Raw genomic sequence first — 19,883 nt, 5'->3', positions numbered from 1 at the left:
CAATTACGCAGGTCATTTAAAGCAATGCAATCTTGGAGCAGAGTACACCTGCATTCAGGAAAGAATGCTACCAACATCTCTTTGTCTGCGATAAGGACGCACTGCCATTACGCATAGTTGTGCATAAAGCGAGTTGAGACATCATGCCCGGATTTGTATGTTGCTTGGAATACACTGCTGGCATTGGACGGGATAAGATCCCGCTGTCGAAAGGTAGGCCGCCCGAGTTTCTTTCTTGGAGGACGACGAAATGACCTACAGGTGGCGAACCTGAGTCGAGACTTCAACGAAGGAGACGAAATCAATTAAAGCGACGATAGCGGTAAACAAAGAGACGGCCCAGATGCGGGAGTAAGATGAAGGTTGTGTGTCCGTCTGGTACGCGAGGCAGGTTCGCGGGGAGATGCAGCCCTAACGGAAGCTAAGACATGCATGGCACCGACGCAATGAACCAGTGTGGTTCTCGACCTGCCTTTGGTGCCTCCTCGAGCCTTCCTACCATCGAACTCGAAAAGCAACGATCTACCGTACCGGCTTTGCTTTACGGCCCAGGCCGCCATCGTTCCCTGCTACACGGATTTTGCTCATTACTTGTAAGCGAATGAGCGACACGCACCCTCGCGACACGTCCTCTGAAGTTGTACGCAGTCAGCCGCAGCCCTCCATGTCTACCACCAGTTCGCAGTACAGGAATGCCGCCCAAACTCCCTCGCACTACCAGGACTTCCCCACAAGCAACCACGACCCTTTGTATGGCTTGGGCGCATGGCAGCAGCATCATGCTGCCAGCCACGACTCGTACGCTGCCGGCCCGTCAACGGCGCAATTCCTACAGTACCCGGCAGTCGGAGTAGACTCCGCTGGTACGCATCCGCAGTCTGCTCCAACGGCTTGGTCTGGTTACGTCAGACAAGCACCTCTGGAGTGGCAGCACGCTGGACCTGAGCAGAACTACACGACGCGCTCGACCGTCCCCTATTGTGATGCTGAGGGGAGCGCGTCCGTGCCGCACCAAATTCCCACAATCCCGCGCCACTATCAGCACCAACACCAGTACCAGCACCAGCCGGCGCTGGATCTGGGGCACGCATTACCCTTGGCTTCGCAGGAGCACGTCTTTCGCAGTACAGAGCGCTTTAACGAGCTGCGCGTTTCGTCAGTAAGTGCACACAAGCAATGTTGTGCCCTGCACTAGGTTCGCGACTAAATCATCCAGGAGTCCCCCGCCAATACGGTAGACCCACCGTACTCGAATCATGCTCAGAAGCTACCTCCAGTCCCACGACTCTCGCATTCACAGCCGCAGACTGTTCTGTTGCATACAGACCACGCGCCACAGGTACCACTGCAGCATGATGTCGCGTGGGAAGCGCACCAGCAGTACTCTGGTCATGTTGGCGACGCTGTTACCACCCGAGCTCCAGATATGAGGCACCATAGCACATCTACTATCCCTTGGCCCATGAACCCAGTCGAAACTTCCAATGCGCCTACTGTTTACGAGCCTCCTCAAACCATTTCGCGGGAGTGGAACGTCGCTGAAGCACCACCTGATCATGATCTTTACGCACGGCAGCCGGTCCCAGTCGATCAGACAACCACTCATTTGCTGGCTCAGCATAGGCCGCCACAAAAGAAGAAAGCAGCCAAGGTTCCTTCGTCATTCGTCGAGCGGCAGGAGAAGCTGAAGGTGTCCAAGCGGAAGGGCCCTCTCCAGGAAAGGCAGAGGGAGAAGACCCACACCATGCGCAAGACCAAGCGTATATGCGTTCGTTGTAGATTCTACAAATCAGGGGTATGCATGTCCAACACGACGCAGTGCAAGACTAACGAATATAGTGTGACGAAGGAGATCCGTGTGAAAAGTGTGAGAAAATCACAGGCCACGCCCGGTCCTTTCGCGAGCCCTGTTACAGGGAGCATCTCGAAGACACCAGTCTTATCCGTCGGTGTAAGTCATTCTAGCACCTCCTGCTCGTATGTTTCTCACAGTCAGACAGGCAATGGCCGTGAGCACCAAGAGGAAGCCGAGTTCCTTGGTTACGACTGGATACACAACAGTCAACTCTACGAGATGGAGATCATCTGGAACCTCCCCGGCTACGGTCCTATACCGAACGCACAACCCATGCGTATCGCCTTCCGGCCTTATAGCCCAACGCGCGGCACGATTGATGTCGCAACATCCGTCTGGTCCAACCGGGATGGACAGGTTCCGTCTGTCGAACAACCGGCCTACGCCATATACGATACTGCGAATCTCGTCCAGGCCTACGAACGTTACTTCTCCAGTCTTCAGCCGGCGATCGAGGAGTGGATATTCGCTCGCATTCGGCAGGACGAAGTCGCCTATCATACCTACCAGGAGGTGGTACGCATGCGAAGGGTAAATGGAAGCAAAGTCCTCGATCTCGCAATGCGACTCCAATGTCTTTCCGTCGTATCCCAGGGATACGGCTCCGTCTTCTCAGAGAACATACCTGGCATACGCGAGTACGATTACCGCCGACTCGGCCGTAGCGACTACGAAGCCTACGACCGCAACTCCTGCGACCGTCCACTCCCTGGCGCCATAACCCACCAAATGGATGTCGCGGCTGTGAAATACCTCCGCAAACTGGAAAAGCTTTTCGTCAAGGAACTAGTGGCGCTGATTTTCAGGCCCAGGATCAAGCCTTGGTATGAGCTCTTCCTGGCATTCTATGTCATCTTCTGGAACCTCGAGTACATCCATCACGGTGCGCAAGACTACATCAAATCGAAGAATGGCACAGTAAGTGGACGTCACTATCTCATTTTTTCCTTTACAGATTCTGACCGCTCCAACTCTGCTAGTTGCTCGAGAACCAGGTCAGCAACGTGGTGACCACTCAGATCAAGAAGTGGGAATTCGCTTTTCCAGTGCTGCTGTACCACTGGCGCTGCATTCTTCGGGGCTACTCCCCATTCAAATTAGCACGCGACAACCCGGACGAGCTCCGGGAGCGAGGTCATATTGATGCAGAAGGATTCGCATATGTCACAGCCATTGCCAATCTATTTGACCGAAATAAGCCCGGTAAGTTGGTACCGTAGATCCGCTACTGCAAGTCATTTGTTAACCAGCGTAGATCGCTTCCAGCCGCCGCTTACCGGGTTTGCCGCAACACACTGGTCCACCTCTAGTCAATGGATCGTAAAGCTTTTCAAGGAAGCTGGAGCGTAACGTTCGCGTTCGCTCCGTGTCATGTTGTTCCCCTCTGTTTTTTGATACCCAGTCATTGAATGGCATTCGCGAGTCATTTTCTAGCCTGTTTTGCGGATCGCGGTTTTGTGGAGGGAAATGGGAGGCAAATGTGATGAATATTTGAGTACGTCTACCGTCAGTCTAGGCTACAGGGGAATACTGAATCAGGCCAAAAACAAAAAAAGTATAAACACAGGAAAGCGCCGTCATTCTCAGTCATCATTGCGAAACAAATGCCAAATGTGCTCAAGTCATTTCTGCCAACCATTTGCGCCTTTGGGTGAATTTTACTCCGTAAAGTCTAGTAGATACGGAAGTAGCTAGCCGTGGCTCTCGCGTCCGCTGATGTTGCGCCATGGGTCGGTGTCAAAAACAGGGAGACTCTGAGGTCTACCGGGAGTGAACGGGTCGTCAAAGTTGTTGCGGCAGCTAGCCGGCTTCTCCCAAGCATTTGTGGAGTCGCGGAGGAACAGGCGCAATAGGTGCCGGGTACTAGCTTTGCCATCAACACCGCGGTATGCTGCACGGGCGTGCATGACGGACAGGTTATGGAGAAACTGGATGTCGCCTTGTTCCCGTTCAACCTTTGTGCAGAAGCGCTTGGCTAGCTCTTCAACGGCGTGCATTGCGTGCAGCTGCTTCCGAGTGACCCTGGGCATGCTAGGGTCACGCGGGATGGTATCAGTACCAAGTAGTGGGGCCTTGACTAGCTGGCACATGGGTTTTCCCTTGGAGAAGAAGAGGGTAGGTCCTAATTCTAGGTAAGGCGCCCCATCCCTGAAAGTTAATTAGTAAAACTTCTAGACATCAGATACGACGAAAAGCCATGCTTACTTTTGCTTTAGCTCAAAGGGCCAGTTTGGCTCGGCCATCGTCTCGAGCACTTCTGGATCCTTTTCAAGAAGCTCGTTATAGATTCTTGGAAAGCTCGCAACGAACTGCTCGCCGCCAGCTTCTGGACCGCCGTCGTTGCGCACATACAGAGCAATGACGTCGCCGGAGAAGCGATCACTGTGAAAATTCATCGCTGCAGTGATTTTGGACCCAGCGAGACCGATGTTTTTGCAGTCGTCTGGAACTCTCTTCCTGGTGGCGTCGAGAACGTGACTCAGTGTTTGATTCGCATAGGCGTCTGTTGCTCGTTCTGGGCAGACGTAGGAACATATGCCCGCAAAAGCAATTACGGCCTCTTCATCATTGAGGTAAGCACTATCGAGACCCCGGAGGACGACCACGTTGGTGCCGTGGTGAATCTCTTTGCTGATTGATGAGAGCTTACTAGCCAGTTCGGGGCTACCGAGATCAAAGGTTTTCTGATCTATCTTTGTCCGCGGAAGACCAGTGACTAAAGGTGTGAATCAGCATTGGCTCGTAGAAGGAGGAATGAGTGACCTGGCTTTGCACTCACGCTTGAACTTGATGATGGCCGCCCTTATATTCCGGATATCGCAGTCCGTAAGTTTGACTACGTACTCAGCTGGTTGGAGTCCATCACCTTGCCATGCCATAGGCCCTGTTACCGCCGGTGGAAGTTGATCAGGAGAGCTGAAATTGGAAGAGGAGTTGCTGTGGAGACTATCAAACGAGGACCTCGCGCTGAGTGCGGGAGAAGACATGTTCGATTCGTCGATTGCAGTGTGTTCCGCTCAATGGTCAGGCTCAAAATGAACGTATTATTTTTCGTATTGATCCGATGTATGTGGCGTTGTAAATGTAAATGTAATGGTAGTTGTAGTGATGCGATTCAGGAGTGAGCCTGAGGTGGGCGTTCTTATACCTCATTCTCGATCAATGGGAATCTCTTGAAGACGTTTATCGCGTAATCGCACGCCGCCGTTGTCACGTGTGTGAATTTAGAGCTGACGGAGCCGCACTTGCTAACGAGAGACTGACATTCGACTTTAGCTCGCCGGAACATTGGAACAGGGCCGAAAACCATTCCCGCTAGCATGGACGGTTCGAGTGGGTGGGTGACCATGTACCTATGTGTATCCTCCCCGTCTTATCGTGATTCGTCACCTGATGCTCTTTACGCTAATGCCTGTCAGTCAGCCGCCATGGCAGTGGGCAAATCCTCACTGAACCACCCTGCGACTCGGGTCTAACGCTCACGGGGGAGGCAGCGGAACGCATCGAAGCTTCGCCACACGGGCGAAACTGGGTCTCCTGCCCTCCACCAACTTATCCACTGTGCTGAGGAGAGTTGCTTACTGGTAGGACGTTCTTCGGGAGTATCATGTGGGCCCATGGTTGCCACACAATCCACCGTAATGATCGTACTCAAAGTTCGCGTAGGCGGCATGCCGGTGGCAGAAAGCGAGGCGATGCGATGCGCAGATCCTCGGAACGTGGCTCTGATATTGACAGATGTTCGTGCCGCACATCGAACCTTCGACATGTGGATGCAATCCTTTCAAGCAGTCCGCCCGATGGAGAGCAAGGACTTTCCCTATTCCCATCAGCCCTATGCGGTCGAACCTATAATTGTCAAGGATTCCAAGTAGTCACTATCCGCCCAGCTCCTGCATATGCAGGTGAGTTGAAACGGACAGGCCTCATATCTTCATCAGATCTTATCTCCATCTTCCACTCGTGCGATGCCAGCATGTGATCGAGCGTACTAATTTCTGATCTGAGACCTAATCCGCGATTTGCGATGGTGATGACAAGGATCCATGTACCTTATTATTGAGCCTTCGTCCTTCACCGTGCTTAAGGCACAGCCTGTAATCCAACACAACCACTACCACTTACGACAGCGCCTGTGGTTCACCGGAATCCTCTGCAACAGGATGTCATGCCAGCGTAATGCTTGCAATATGGGCAGCAGCGGTCGAGGCCTCGGTGCAGCTCCAATGCGAGACGCCTCGGAACCGCCCATCTGCGACCACGTTGAGCTGCGCAGCATTCAGGCATGTCAGGGTCTGCCGACATATGCGTTCTATTGGCTCAATAGGTAAAGATGCGCTGCCGAGCTTTCAGCTTACGAAGGTGGCTTCTTGCTATTGGTGTAGCCAGCATATACAGTGTCTCCACCCCTCCCATGCCAACACATCCTAGTGTCGCATCCGTTGGGCCCGGGGTTGCAGTAGTCGAATCCCGAGGGATGTTACCTACACCGTGTACGTATAGCAAACACTGCCGGTAATCGCGCTATGATCTGTCCGCCTTTGATTGAGCGTATGGTGCGGCTATCCGCTGATAGCCAAGGCATCCATCACTCTCTCTCGCTCACCATGTCTACGATTCCCGGGAATTCTTAGGTTCATTAGATGGCTCCCGCATCGAGATCTAGCTCACCGCTAAGGACGACTTGACTTTGCCTGTTACGAATATGACACATCCGCTGCCGGGCCGTTCGCTTGTCACACGCAGGTAGTGAAGAGCTAGAGCGCTTGGAGACCAGCGTACTGCACTGTGCATGACTAGGTCGGCGTCTCTACCGTAGCCTCATGGCGTGCCTTGGTGAAGACACTGTGACTGCACATCGGTTTAGTGCCGTATGTTGTATGAGTGATCAGCTGGATCCACAGAGGCCTTCATAACGGGCGTACATATTGCATGAATATGCAGCTAGTCGGCTGAAGAGGGAGTTCCGCTCATCCTCACTAGCGTGTAGTCGGTGAAGTAGAGGCATGTTCCGTGCTTGGAACGTGGCGCATGGGCCGGACAAGGTCGCCCAGCCCTGAGCATGTATCTCTCGGTAATTCGTATGGGTCGGCTGTGAGCACTGGTGGTCAGCGCGTGACAGCAAACCATGGCCACCATCAAAGCGCCTCAATCTTGCGCCTGGAAAATGATTTTCTCTTTCGAAGGGATACTTTCCGTGCAGGACTTGGTACGATCGTCAAGATTTGTGGCGTTCAACGTAGCGGGCTCGGATGCTGAGCTCTTCGAATGTGTGATAGCTCCCATCTCCCCCGAGCTTATCCACGCTCCAGATGCTAGAGCATTCCCCAACATCTATTGATGAGAAGCCGCAACTGTGGCTATAGAAATGAACCGTTGGTACTCATTGCTCCGGGAGATCTTACCGCGCCCAGCGGATGAGATCCCGAAGGCACGTCGTTGAGCTTGCGGGCCAGTACGGCAGGGCTTGCTCGCTTGAGGCTGTATGGGCATGGAGAAGAGCGCAGATGGCGACAGTGACGACATGGTGTTCCAATGAGGAGGTCTCGTCCATGGCGCCTGATCGGTGAGCGAAAGCTGGAGTGAAACACGAGGTGGGGACAGGGATGCCGGATCGAGACCTTTGCAATTTTTGTGATGCTTCATGGCTGCGCCCCTATGTGAAAGGGCTATCGACGATCCATGAGGAGTAGTTAGGTAGGATGTTAGGTTTCCTTACAGGTGTAGCGACCTCGCCCTTGCTCACTTTTGCTGTTAGCTCGTCGTTAGTGGCCAATAAGCTTCAAAGGGGGTCGAGATCATTTGCGCCTGCAGGGATGAGAGCACATGGCTTCTTCATGCACGTCACAGGCGCTACAAACACTAGCTCCGGCGCATGCCCATAAATATTATCAGGATGGCCCCAACGCGCGAGCATTTCCAGTCTCAGAAATGGGAACGCCTGGTTCGGCTATCTCTTCTCTACGACACGACACACGACGCTCACCAGATGTCTTTCTCTGCACCTGGGCACCAATTTCTCTGAGTGCAGTACCCACACAACACTGTCCGCATGAATTCTTGTCAATGTTCGGTCTTTCCAATGAAGAGTTAGTGTCTGGCAGAGCAGGACAGGGTACGTTATCGCTTGTATCTCAGCAGCTGAAACAATAGACTATGATTATACTTTTTGAACAATACATCACGCGATCTGCCAGGGAGTGTGAGCCTGAGCCACTCCTAATATGGATTCGAATATCATACTTCTCTTTCGATATCACATTCGTTGCCTCGGAATATCTGAGCCCATCTCGGCTTCATGTCGGCTTCGCAGTATGCAGAACTACACATACGGAGTTGTGAATGTGGACCTGATCCAATATCTGAAAGCCTGATGTGGGTATGCGTCGGTCTGGACCGCGCTGGATCTTTTAAAAGGAATGAGGGGGTATGAGGAACGAAGAAGACTTCGGACGTACGGCAAATTTGGGTTAAACTGGTGTAGGATCCAACTGCCCTGGACCCTACCAATCTCTTTGGTACGCGTACGACTACTGTACCTACGTGTGCATTCGATAGTTACGACCAGTCCACGGGTATATTGGCATCACGAAGTGCGTCTTGCTGCCAACAACCACACGGACCGAGATAAATCTCCCCAATACGACTTGGACAAGGAACAGGGACTCACAACTAGGTAGTAAGGACAGATTAGTATCTGGGTAGTTGAGGTCTAGCCTCACTGTCATCTACTCACCTCAGTATGATTACTCATATATTTCCCAAAGGCGGTTGAAAGCAATCACCACCTATCATAACGAACCCCATAGACTTGATAGGTGTTTGTTCTATGTCAGATGACGTCATGTTCTGCCCAGGCTGGCTTCGAGCATCAAATATTCGTACCGAGCATCCAGCCGCAGTCGGCCCTGTAAATATTTGAATTCACCATACCTAGGTACTGCTGAAGTTGATCAACGCCCCTACCTAAACATTCGAGGACATAACGGAAATAACTATTGATCTTCAGCGTAGACGTCACCACCCGCGTATGATGCAATGATGCAACTTCAAATATATACCCACAAAACAAAAGCAACACGGATAGACCCAATACGCTGAAGCAGAGTTAGACCGTGAAAAACACCTTCAGCAAACTCCACAATGCCGCCATCAGGTCTTGCAATTCTCATCGGAGCCGGACCCGCTACTGTAAGTCGTCTCGTAAGCCCCGCACCGAACACACGCGTCTAATGAAACACGTCTAGGGAACAGGAATAGCACGCATCCTCTCATCACCCACCCATGGCAACCTCGCCGTCGCACTCTTAGCCCGACGCCCCGAAAATCTCCAAAGCGTCATCTCTACAGTCCGCTCCGCCAACGAAAATGCGGTTCTCGAAGCCTTCCCGAGCGACACTTCGAAAGCATCTCTAGAGAAGGCGTTCGCAGACATCAAAGCACACGAGAGCTTCAAGGGCCTGAACCTGAAGCTAGCGATATACAGTATCAAGCATTCAAGCAAGAAGCCGTTCTTGGAAGAGACGAGGGAAGACTTTGAGGATAGTCTCGAGACGTATGTTGGAGGGGCTTTTACGTTTGCGCAGGAGAGTTTGAAGAGGTTCTTTGCGGATCATGGTGAGACGGGCTTGATGGATGGAGGGGAGAAGAAGGGCGTAAGCAGAATCGTCATCACCAGCTCGTTGCATGCAATACTGATTCTTGACAACAGACACTTATCTTCACTGGCACGCTCGGCGCGCTTCGATGCAGTGCCCAATTCGCTGCATATGGCGCTGGACGTGCTTCTGTCCGTCAATTAGCGCAGACACTTGCCCGTGAGATGAGCGAGAAGGGTGTGCACGTCGTACATACGATCGGCAATGGTGCGATTGCAGATGAAGACGGAGAGGATCAAAAGGTGGGCAAGAAGATGAGCGCTGATGCTGTTGGTGAGACGTATCTTTGGCTGCATCAACAGAAGCCTTGCTTGTGGACACATGAGCTGGACATGAGGCCCGCTTGCGAGAAGTTTTAGATGTGTTACCAGAGCCCTTGCTTCTGCGATCCGCGAACTATATGATATAGGCAAGAGCGACTGCATTCAGGATCGATAGAAAGGCTACCTAGGTATAGAAATGTAGGAACATGCATGTCTGATCACCTGAGGAGGAATTGCGAACTAGAATCGAGTCACTCTCTGTCCAATGTGCCTTGCGTCCGTAACCAGTGCAGCCTCCTGTGCGCTTAGAAAGACGCTCATGCTAGACTCACTGCATCATGTATTCGGGTCACACTTAGCCTCGGAACGGTCCGCTGTATGTTTGGCCATTATCTCCGACGCAGTAGAGAGTAGTGTGGGGGTTGAAGTACAGCTTGCACGGATGAGTATCATCACTCGCGCATGTGTAGGTGAGGTAGCTTGGCACAGTGCCAATATACCGTCAACGCAGCTATACTAGAATATGGTGTGTGAACCAATATGTTGGGATAGCTATGATATATATTTTCCATCAATGAAACTGTCCGCCAGCAGTACCACTTTGGGGTGTGATGCATCGTCAGCTGTTGCCCTTGCGACCCGCGGGCGCTTTCAGATCTGCAATTTCCTTGCGCCTCTTGATCCTCCTTAACTTCTTCCTGTGAATGATGATGCATGTGTGACAACAGGTTTCGAAAGCCCAAACAGCCCCGCACATGCATCACTGATGAAGACCCCACATGGTCTTCGCATACCGTGGTCTCCTCAAACTGGCGGAGTCCGTCTCCCATGCAATACGGTTATCTGCATTTCGTAGTGAAATCGTAGTCTGGCTGGGTGGTGTGATGAGGGTATTAAATACCCAAGTCGCAGTCCTCTTGTCTGCACCCGAATGTTCATCTCCACTTCGTAGCTTGTGAACCAGCCTGTAAAGGCACTGACAAGAGATAATTGGAGACCGGTCTTGTGTCGTGCGCGAATAAGAAGCCCGAGGTCTCGCAGACCAAAACTGGTGAGCAATCAGTCGACTCCTGGAAGTTCTTCCTCTTTGCGCGAAGTTGAGCATTCTAATTTCTTGTGCCTCATGCAAGGAAGAAACTGGACAAATGCGCTGCAGTCTATTGTAGTAAACAACTGAACCTTAGCCAGCTCCTAAAGATAATGAAGACGACTATGTTGTCTACTTCTGACTGTTATTTGGTGTTTTCCTGAAATAGAGTGCTTGCATGAGCCAGAGAGACTAAGACTGTGCACAGCGATATCAAATCCTGGCTGAAAGTCATCGGCATCCTCTTTTAAGATGCCCAGACCCGCGAGAGTCGATGGGATAAGGACCATATTGTGACCGATAGATGGCGACTCGGCTCATATAACGTCCCATTCAATATCAGCGCCGTAAGCTGGTAACGTTGGTTCGCGAGCGAAAGGATGGCTTGAACTACATATTGTTGCATGCGTCTGTGAATGTAGAAGAGATGGAAGATTGCGCTCGAGTGAGGTGTGGGTCCACAACGGGGTTGTTCGGCACGGCCATGATGACGTTCCGCGCGGGCGCTGACGTTAATTCCATTGATCCAAGCTTGCCTAGCCAAAATCTGCGACAACACACCACAACATTGAGCAGCACAGCAGAGCGTGCTCTCCAATCACTCATCCAACTAAATCACCCCCAGAGATTTAGCAAAGATGGCGCCAGTCAACACCCCCGTACCACAAGGAATTCCTTCGCCGCCACCTGTCCGAATTGCGGTCGACACGAACAACTCGCTATGGGATCGGTTGAGCAATTGGGCTTCAGAGAACAAGGGTGTTGTATATACGATTGCGGGTATAACACTGGTTGTCGGTGCTGGTGGGGCTGTCTACTACTTCTCCAATGATTCAAGAGACAGTGCGGCAGACACAGCGGCGACAAAGCGCAAGAGGCAACGCGAGCGCAAGCGCGCAAAGGAGAGGGCTGAGAAGGACTCGGCGCCAGAGAAGTCTGCAGAGTCTGGTAAGTCGATGGATTCCCCTGGAAAAGACGCGGACTGATGAGAAAATAGAGAAGAAGGCATCTGTAGCGGAAACAACCGAAGACAAGCTCCCCGAGGTTGACGAGAACAGCGTGGGCTCACTATCGGACGAGGTGCGACACATGCCCTGTAAAATTACCCGCAAAGGCGATGACTGACGATTCGTAGGAGCGCAAAGACTATGCCGCAAAACTCAAGGCTGCAGGCAACAAGGCCTACGGCTCCAAGGACTACAACCGCGCCATCGACCTCTATGGCAAGGCCATCCTCTGCAAGCAGGACCCCGTCTTCTACTCGAACCGCGCCGCATGCTACAATGCCATGTCTGAGTGGGACAAGGTCATTGAGGACACCACCGCCGCCATCAACCTCGACAACGAATACGTAAAGGCGTTGAACCGACGAGCGAACGCATACGAACAGGTCGAGCGCAACAGCGAGGCCCTCCTCGACTACACTGCGAGCTGCATCATCGATGGCTTCCGCAACGAGAGCAGCGCACAGAGCGTCGAGCGTCTGCTGAAGAAGGTCGCCGATGCCAAAGGCAAGGCCATTCTCGCCTCCAAGGAGAAGAAGCTGCCCAGCCCGACTTTCGTCACAAACTACCTCCAGAGCTTCCGACCGAAGCCAACACCAGAGGGCCTCGAGGACGACGCCGAGCTTGATGAGGAGAGCGGAAAGGGCCAGTTGCGCAAGGGTCTGAAGGCCATGGCCACCAAGACCGGCGACGGATACACGGAAGCTGCCGCGGCTTTCGACCGCGCAGTCGAGCTTGGAGACCTTGGTGAGCACGAGGCTTTCGCGTATAACATGCGCGGAACCTTTAGCTACCTCAAGGGCGACAACGAAGACGCGCTCAAGGACATGGACAAGAGCATCGAGCTCCAGCCCACACTAACACAGAGCTTCATCAAGCGCGCCAGCATGCACCTCGAGCTCGCCAACCCCGAAGCCGCCGAAGCCGACTTCGCCGCCGCCCTCGAACAGAACTCGAGCGACCCCGACATTTTCTACCACCGCGCGCAACTACACTTCATCAAGTCCGAGTTCGGCGAGGCCGCAAAGGACTACCAGAAGTCGATTGACCTCGACAAGGACTTCATCTTCTCGCACATCCAACTCGGTGTCACACAATACAAGATGGGCAGCATCGCCTCGTCAATGGCCACTTTCCGCCGCTGCATGAAGAACTTCTCCCAGGTCCCCGACGTATACAACTACTACGGAGAACTGCTGCTCGACCAGCAAAAGTACCAGGAAGCCATCGAGAAGTTCGATACCGCTGTCGAGATGGAGAAGACCAGCAAGCCCCTCGGCATGAACGTCCTGCCCCTCATCAACAAGGCGCTCGCGCTCTTCCAATGGAAGAACGACTTCGACGACGCCGAGAAGCTGTGCGAGAAGGCTCTCATCATCGACCCCGAATGCGACATCGCTGTCGCAACCATGGCACAGCTGCTGCTGCAACAAGGGAAGGTCACAGAGGCGCTCAAGTACTTTGAGCGCGCGGCCGAGCTGTCTAGGACAGAAGGCGAGATCGTCAACGCTCTCAGCTACGCCGAGGCAACCAGGACACAACTTGAGGTAAGCCACAGAATCCACACTTTGAAACCTACAATTACTAATTCCTCCCTCCAGGTGCAAGAAAAGTACCCCAAGCTCGCTTCGAGACTAGGTGCCATGGGCGCGGCTGGCGGTGGCTTCGGCGGCATGCGATAAACAACCTCACCTTCCTTCCTTCCTTCCTTCGATCAAACCATGATACACACCTTTTCTCCATCCTCCCCTCTTCTACGCTCTTCTCACCCCTTTGTTCCAAAATGATGTATTTAGTATTGGGCACTCCGAGTGTGCGGAACTGCAGAAGGTTGGAAAGACCCTTCATGAAACGAGTTGGAGGGAGATCAATATGCGCGAAGAAAGCAACAACAACAGGCGTTGATTTTGATGCGATAGCTCTCCTGCTCTTGGTTGTTGTGTAGTTGTAAATGTATGAATGGGTTGTTGAGGCTCATTTCAACTGTACGTGCGTGCGATAACTGTGTCGGTTATTTAAAGGAAGTTAAGTCTTTGTTCTAACAAGATGTATATTGAGTGTATCTATATACTACACTGGTATCAAAGCCTCATCCGTACATTTGCCCTCTATACGCGGTCTATACGTTGACGGAACCTGTGCTATGCATATCCCGGTCGTTCCAACAACGCCACCTCTATCCGTGTCATGACATGCTTAGTGACTTACTCCCCGCTCAACTGCAGAATAAGCGTACTAGCGACGTCCAAGAAAGGAAAGGGACTAGTGACAATCTTCTCGCCCTCCTGCCGGCCCGCACCGACAAGCTCCGTCCGCTCTCGCAGGATATCCGTTCCGCCCTCGCGAAGCTTATTCGCCAGGTCCTCGGGTAGCGGTTCACCCTCACCCAGTCTGCGCCAGACACCTTGTTCGTCGTCCCATCCATCTTGGTGCGGGTTCTGGTGACTGGAGGAGAGTGCGAAGGTGTCGAGGGAGGGGGTTGCTTTGATTTCGCGGACGAGGTTGGACACGAGACGTTCGTAGCCGGCGCATTTGAAGTCTACGACGAAGAAATCGCGGTCGATACTGTACAGTTGAATGGACATGTAGATCCAGACTGCTTCGTCGGGGTAAGGGTATTCTTCGCTGATGGAGTTTGCACGCTCGGATGGAGTCAGGCCTTCTATGCCGTGACTGATGCTTGATGCACTTGCGTTGGTGGAACTGCGCCTGCGAAGCCCCGAGGGGTCGTTGGCGAGATCCACACGCGATGAGTGCGTGGAAGACGGATGTGCGACACCGGGTGGGAACATGCCTTCTTTGCGGAAGCGGGCGTTGATGACCCATGGATCTTCTGGCACGTGGTAGCCCCAGTCGTTGGTGTGGTTGTAATGTCTCTTCTGCCGACCTCTCGTTTCCTGCTCACTCGTGTCCTTGTTGCGTACAGTAAGCGGCTCACGATGTGGTGAATTTACCCTAGCTCCCTGGTCTTCGTGCGATGAATGCGATGATATCGAATCTTGTGAATGGCTTCGCGATTTCGGTGGCGAGCGGTCATCGGGATTCTGGGAAGTACTGCGACTGCGGGACCCGCTCCTGCCACCTGCTCGGCGTATCTTAGGTACTTCCCAATCGGCACCCATGGCTTTCAGGGCCTTGAATATGGCAAGCATTGCCTCTGCAGGCTGGTTCCTCGACCTTATACCGAACTGCCACTTGGTTGCTCGAGGCTTCTTGGCTGGCAGACTCGTCATGGGCTCGGGCTTATTCCTACCTGCTTCTGGCATCGTGCGGAAGTTTGGCTTTAGTCTTCTGGCGGAGATCTGCCGTTGTTCTTCAGTCTGTTCTGGGGTTGGCGGAAGACCATCATTGTCTTGAACCCTGCTGAGTGGTCTCGGGTGACCTTTCATGTAGGCTTTGTGGTATTCCGTGAGACTGCTTGGTAAGATGGCGACTGTGCTCACGGGACTTCGTATGTTTGCGAGTTGACTGCTGGCGTTCGAGCCTTGACGTGCCCGTTCATGTTCCGAGTTCGATGGCGGAATGAATTGCGGCCGAGAAGCAGCGTTCAAGGACTGAGGCCGGAATCTGTCCATATGACTGTCGTGTGTAGGAGGCGACATGTGATCCCATTCGGGACCCGTCAACAACGCTAGAACCGATTGTAAGCCGCGTACAAGTTAACAGAGAGGGTAGCTTACGGTTCTTCCGCATCATCTCGTTCTCGCGAACGATCAAGTAGGCATCCTTTATCGCACTAGGCTCATCGCGTGCCAATGCATCTTGCACGTCATGCTTTGCATAACCCATAGTCTTGCCGAGCTTCGACACGACATTCTCGTGCAATGCCTGCACACGAGGAGCATCGGCCGACGGCGCGAGTGCCTTGGGATCGATTGCCTTATTCGGGTCCGCCCCACTGTCGAAGAAGTCTTGGGCAGGTGGTTCAAGATACGGAGGCAGATCTTTGGTAAACCAGGGATCTTGCCGCAGTTCGGGGATCGTGATGCGGTGTACGGGGTTGACCATCAACATCTTCCTGATCAAAGACGTAGCGCCAGGAGAAAGATAGCTTGGAGTGCTGTACTGTCCAGCAGCAATCTTCTTGAACAGTGTAGGGATGTACTCGTCGTCAAATGGTAGTCGGCCCACTAGGAGAACGTAGAGGATGACACCGCAACTCCAGACGTCGACTTCTGGACCTGCATACAACTTTCCGGATATAACTTCGGGCGCGGCGTAGTTTGGACTTCCGCAGCTCGTCTTGAGAAAGTTGCCGTCGGTCATGATGTTGCTCAGTCCGAAGTCGGCGATCTTGACGTTGCTGTCGTCATCGAGCAGGAGGTTCTCTGGCTTCAGATCTCGGTGGACGATCTTGTGTCTGTGGCAGTATTCGACGGCGCATACGATCTGCTGGAAGAACTTGCGGGCCTGGGCTTCCTGCAGCTTCCCGTGGTTGACGATGTAGTCGAACAGCTCACCACCGGCGTACTCGAGAACCATGATAATCTCGGTCGGCGTAGTTATGACGGTGTAGCTGCGAGTGGTCAATAAATGAACTGGACAAACATACAGATAACCCACAGCTTGATGATATGAGGATGTCGTAACAGCTGCAAGTACTGGATCTCGCGCTCTATCCTGCCTGCCATGTCTCGAGTGACCAGGCGCTTGCGGTTTATGATCTTGAGCGCCACCTTCTGGCCGCTGACCTGGTGGGTGGCCAGTTTGACCTTACCGAACGAGCCCTCACCGAGTGTCCTGACTATGGTATACTGTCCGAGGCGCTGATTCGCCTTGGAGTCCTTGCTCTTGCTCTCCTGCACGGCTGTACCGAGCGCAGTGGGCGGCGCGACGGCCTGGTCATTGGCCCTCGTGGTGCTTGCTGCGCCCGCTCCTCGCCGCTGGGCGGGCATGGAGATGGAGAGCTCCTCGAGGTCCTCGTTATCGATTGCGGCTGACATGGTGGACGTGGTATAAATGCGACGGCGGTGGGCGAGTGGGGCGTCGTAGCCGGGGTGTTCGGTGGTGGTCGTCTGCGGGGACTATACATGTAGTGTGAGCAGGTGTGCCGATGCAGGGCTGGGCCAAACGGGCGGGAGGCATCAAAAGCATGTGAAGACGGGGGCGCCTGTTGGGAGAGCTCATTTCCGCCCGTGCAACGGGTGACGGGGTCGACTTGGGAGGAGCTACTTACGTCACTGCTGTCTGCTGCTTTACAGCGGGGCGCGCAAGCCGTGGTTCTGGGGCTCGGTGCTGGGAGTCGACGGCGCTTGGCTCACTGCCCCGCTACGACGCGGCGAGGGCCACCATCAAGTGGGCGTGAGGCGGAGGAGGAGTTTGGTACACGATGGGCGAAGGGCGGCGGCGGCGGCGTGCGACGGAGCGGTGGGAGGGTGCAGGCCGGTGACACGGGTTATCGATTGCGAGATGGCCGACTGCAGTGGAGCGATGCTGTATGTAGCGGGGTGCGGCCTGGTGAGACACCGAGTGCGTCTGCGGTCGAGGGCGGAGGGTGGGAGGTTTCTACGCGAGGCAGGGCTCCGCTAGGTGAAGAAAAAGATGGAGTTATGGGGAAGCGGACTAGGCGCAAACTGACGGAGCTTGGGGTATCGTGAAGCCCCTCTTGGCTCTGCCTGCGGTTGACCAGCCCGCTGCGCCTATCGCACCCCGTCGCTGCTGCAAGGGCAATCGCAATGACACGAGCAAACGGAGCACCGAATCGGACCAAGGTATCATCTACTGTAGTGCTTCTATCGCGTGTGTTACAGCAGTCAGCCCGCACATGTTGACTTGCATGAAGCAAAGCCCGCTCCCGCCTCCACGCGAGCCCTCAACGTCCTCGTGACCGCTGCCCCATGGGCAATTCCCAAAAGTCCATCCCCAGCTAACCTTCTCCATACATACCACTTTGCCAATCACCGGCTGCAGGGCTCTTCTCCACCCGTTCATGATCTCATCGGAAGCAGAACATTCGTCCGAGTCCCCTCTGCTGCACCTCGCGCCGAGCAGCACCGTCGACATATGCAGCCTCACCCTCGCTAGTCGAGCTTGCACTACTGATCTGTTTGCCCTTGCCGTTTCCAAACACCCTCAACAAGACAACCATGCTTCCTGCGCTAAGTATGCTGGCGCACAGGATGGCAATCATGACAAAATTGCTGTTGCGATACTTGTGTGGGCCGTCTTTGGCATCTTCCGGCCACCCAGAATACAGTGCATAGGTTGTGAGGATACTCCCCAGATTACCAAGTCCAGAGACGAGTGCGGCAGCGGCTGCTACGCCCACTTCTCCGTGGCGGGGCTGGAAGATCTCGTTGGACCAGGCCATGCAAATCGGCACTGTCGGCCCAAGTCCGAAGCCAATCAGTAGGACGCCACCGTAACGCGACCAGTCTTTGGCGAATGTAGCAATCAAAAGACCAGCGATCTGTATCACAACAGCAGCACTAAAGAAGGCAGGTCGGTGGTGGTGGAAACGGTCCGAGAAGGGCGTCACGATCAGAATAGCGATCAGATCCATCTGTCATAGTCAGCATCAATTACCCCAGATGACTTCAGGTACTCACGATCCAGATGGGCGCCGAGAGCAAACTGAGCTGGATGCCTGTGAGGCTCGGGTTGATGCCGCGGATGATGACAGTCGCGTATGCCTGTGTTCCGTTGCCGACGCCCACTACACCAAAGTACATGACAACGAGAGGGTATATCCTCCAATCGATGACGACGTGCCAGAGATCTTTCATGGTCCACAGCTTGCGACTGTAGACCCGGGTTAGATCCTCGTAGTGAATCCGCGCGTCTTCACCTTCCAGGGCTGGTCTGCCTTCTGGCAGCCACTTCATCCATCCAGTTCGCTGGCGGACTTCGCCTGGGGGTAGTGGCCTGTCAGGAAGCCACCAAAGTAGCGATATGCCGACAATGAAGCCGACGATACCGTACAGGAGGAACATCCACTGGAAACCAACTAGTCCACCTACTCCATCCATCTTCTGAAAGCCAGCCGAGACCAGACCTACAACCGCCGCGGACATTTGAGATGCTGTAAAGTAGCGCCCAATACGCTTGCCGGTGCGAGATGGAGGATAGAAAAGAGTCAGGTAATATGACATACCCGGCCACATGCCTGCGATGACGATACCAAGGAGTAGTCGAAGGAGGCTGGGTTGCTGTCAGTCTCGTTCATAAGTATGTGTCTTCACGACTTACTAAAGGTTCCAGGCAGCGTTCATAGCCGTCAAGCACATGCCAATGATACCAACGCAGGTCACGATACGACTCATCCATGCATGCGGGCTAACCCTCGACATGATGAGATTGGAGGGAAGATCGAATATTACATAGCAGACGTAGAACAGCGCCAGACCAGTAGAGACCTGTTTGGGTGTGATGTTGAGTACCGATCCTAGATCGTGACCTTCGGCAAGGTTCATAGTCTGAGCAAGTCCTATATTGGAGCGAATCGCCGAGCATATGAAGTAAAGAATCCAGAATGCTGGGAGTATCCGGCGATCGAGCTTGCTGAGCAACTGTCAGCATAATTCGTGGTGGGAGATGTGTGACTTACGAATAGACTCTTTCGATTCTATCGATATCGACCATCTCAGGACCGACTTCGGCATCCCGATGCAGCCCTGTCTGCTTCGCATCGCTAGTCTCTCCGACCCTCTTCTCGATAGGAGCTATCTCCACAGCATCTGAAGCCATGTTGTACGACTGACGCAGCACGAGAAGAAATGATGAGCCGGAGGTGAAAAGATAGTCCACGGTAAAACACCTTCCTACTTACTTAAGCCGATACACCGTTCGGCTCCCGCTCGAACTGCGTCCGCACTCCCATTCGCCCATTCAAACATTTTGCATGGCTAGTGGGGTAACGCTAGTAATGGTTTGGGGAATGATCATGGCCGGCGGTCGAGACTTAGGTACATGACAACCAGCAATACAAACCCAGGGTCCACGCGGGCTTACTGCACGATCTAGGACTCATAGCAAATTTGTTGGAGCTATCCCGAATATGCACAGGTGCGGTACTGA

At 53.5% G+C, this 19,883-nt stretch overlaps 6 protein-coding genes across 6 annotated transcripts; 3 read left to right on the top strand and 3 right to left on the bottom strand.

The window, feature by feature from the left end:
- Positions 1–601: 601 nt before the first annotated feature.
- J4E93_009380 (uncharacterized protein) lies at positions 602–3,205 on the top strand (the record flags this gene model as incomplete). The annotated part of the gene is made up of 6 exons (XM_049347273.1): positions 602–1,159; positions 1,220–1,795; positions 1,840–1,951; positions 2,001–2,773; positions 2,836–3,058; positions 3,111–3,205. 6 exons carry the CDS (start codon positions 602–604, stop codon positions 3,203–3,205), a joined length of 2,337 nt encoding a protein of 778 aa, XP_049195541.1.
- A 341-nt stretch (positions 3,206–3,546) lies between these two features.
- On the bottom strand, positions 3,547–4,734 carry J4E93_009379 (uncharacterized protein; the record flags this gene model as incomplete). The annotated part of the gene is made up of 3 exons (XM_049347272.1): positions 3,547–4,003; positions 4,061–4,571; positions 4,635–4,734. The coding sequence occupies 3 exons, from the start codon at positions 4,732–4,734 to the stop codon at positions 3,547–3,549; spliced, it is 1,068 nt and encodes a 355-aa protein (XP_049195540.1).
- A 4,264-nt stretch (positions 4,735–8,998) lies between these two features.
- Positions 8,999–9,872, top strand: J4E93_009378 (uncharacterized protein; the record flags this gene model as incomplete). Its single annotated transcript, XM_049347271.1, has 3 exons — positions 8,999–9,046; positions 9,103–9,510; positions 9,567–9,872. The coding sequence occupies 3 exons, from the start codon at positions 8,999–9,001 to the stop codon at positions 9,870–9,872; spliced, it is 762 nt and encodes a 253-aa protein (XP_049195539.1).
- A 1,629-nt stretch (positions 9,873–11,501) lies between these two features.
- On the top strand, positions 11,502–13,549 carry TOM70 (TOM (translocase of outer membrane) complex component; the record flags this gene model as incomplete). Its single annotated transcript, XM_049347270.1, has 4 exons — positions 11,502–11,811; positions 11,861–11,943; positions 11,999–13,414; positions 13,469–13,549. 4 exons carry the CDS (start codon positions 11,502–11,504, stop codon positions 13,547–13,549), a joined length of 1,890 nt encoding a protein of 629 aa, XP_049195538.1.
- Positions 13,550–14,071: 522 nt separating this feature from the next.
- J4E93_009376 (uncharacterized protein) lies at positions 14,072–16,810 on the bottom strand (the record flags this gene model as incomplete). The annotated part of the gene is made up of 3 exons (XM_049347269.1): positions 14,072–15,498; positions 15,548–16,383; positions 16,431–16,810. 3 exons carry the CDS (start codon positions 16,808–16,810, stop codon positions 14,072–14,074), a joined length of 2,643 nt encoding a protein of 880 aa, XP_049195537.1.
- A 992-nt stretch (positions 16,811–17,802) lies between these two features.
- On the bottom strand, positions 17,803–19,553 carry J4E93_009375 (uncharacterized protein; the record flags this gene model as incomplete). The annotated part of the gene is made up of 4 exons (XM_049347268.1): positions 17,803–18,369; positions 18,416–19,007; positions 19,056–19,367; positions 19,414–19,553. 4 exons carry the CDS (start codon positions 19,551–19,553, stop codon positions 17,803–17,805), a joined length of 1,611 nt encoding a protein of 536 aa, XP_049195536.1.
- Positions 19,554–19,883: the final 330 nt, after the last annotated feature.

This window comes from Alternaria ventricosa (assembly GCF_023758065.1).
Source record: "Alternaria ventricosa strain BMP 2768 chromosome Unknown scaffold_21, whole genome shotgun sequence".
In the NCBI taxonomy this organism is placed as follows: domain Eukaryota; kingdom Fungi; phylum Ascomycota; class Dothideomycetes; order Pleosporales; family Pleosporaceae; genus Alternaria; species Alternaria ventricosa.
The sequence above is the reverse complement of the archived record's forward strand: the minus strand, read 5'-3'. Positions and strand labels throughout refer to the sequence as shown.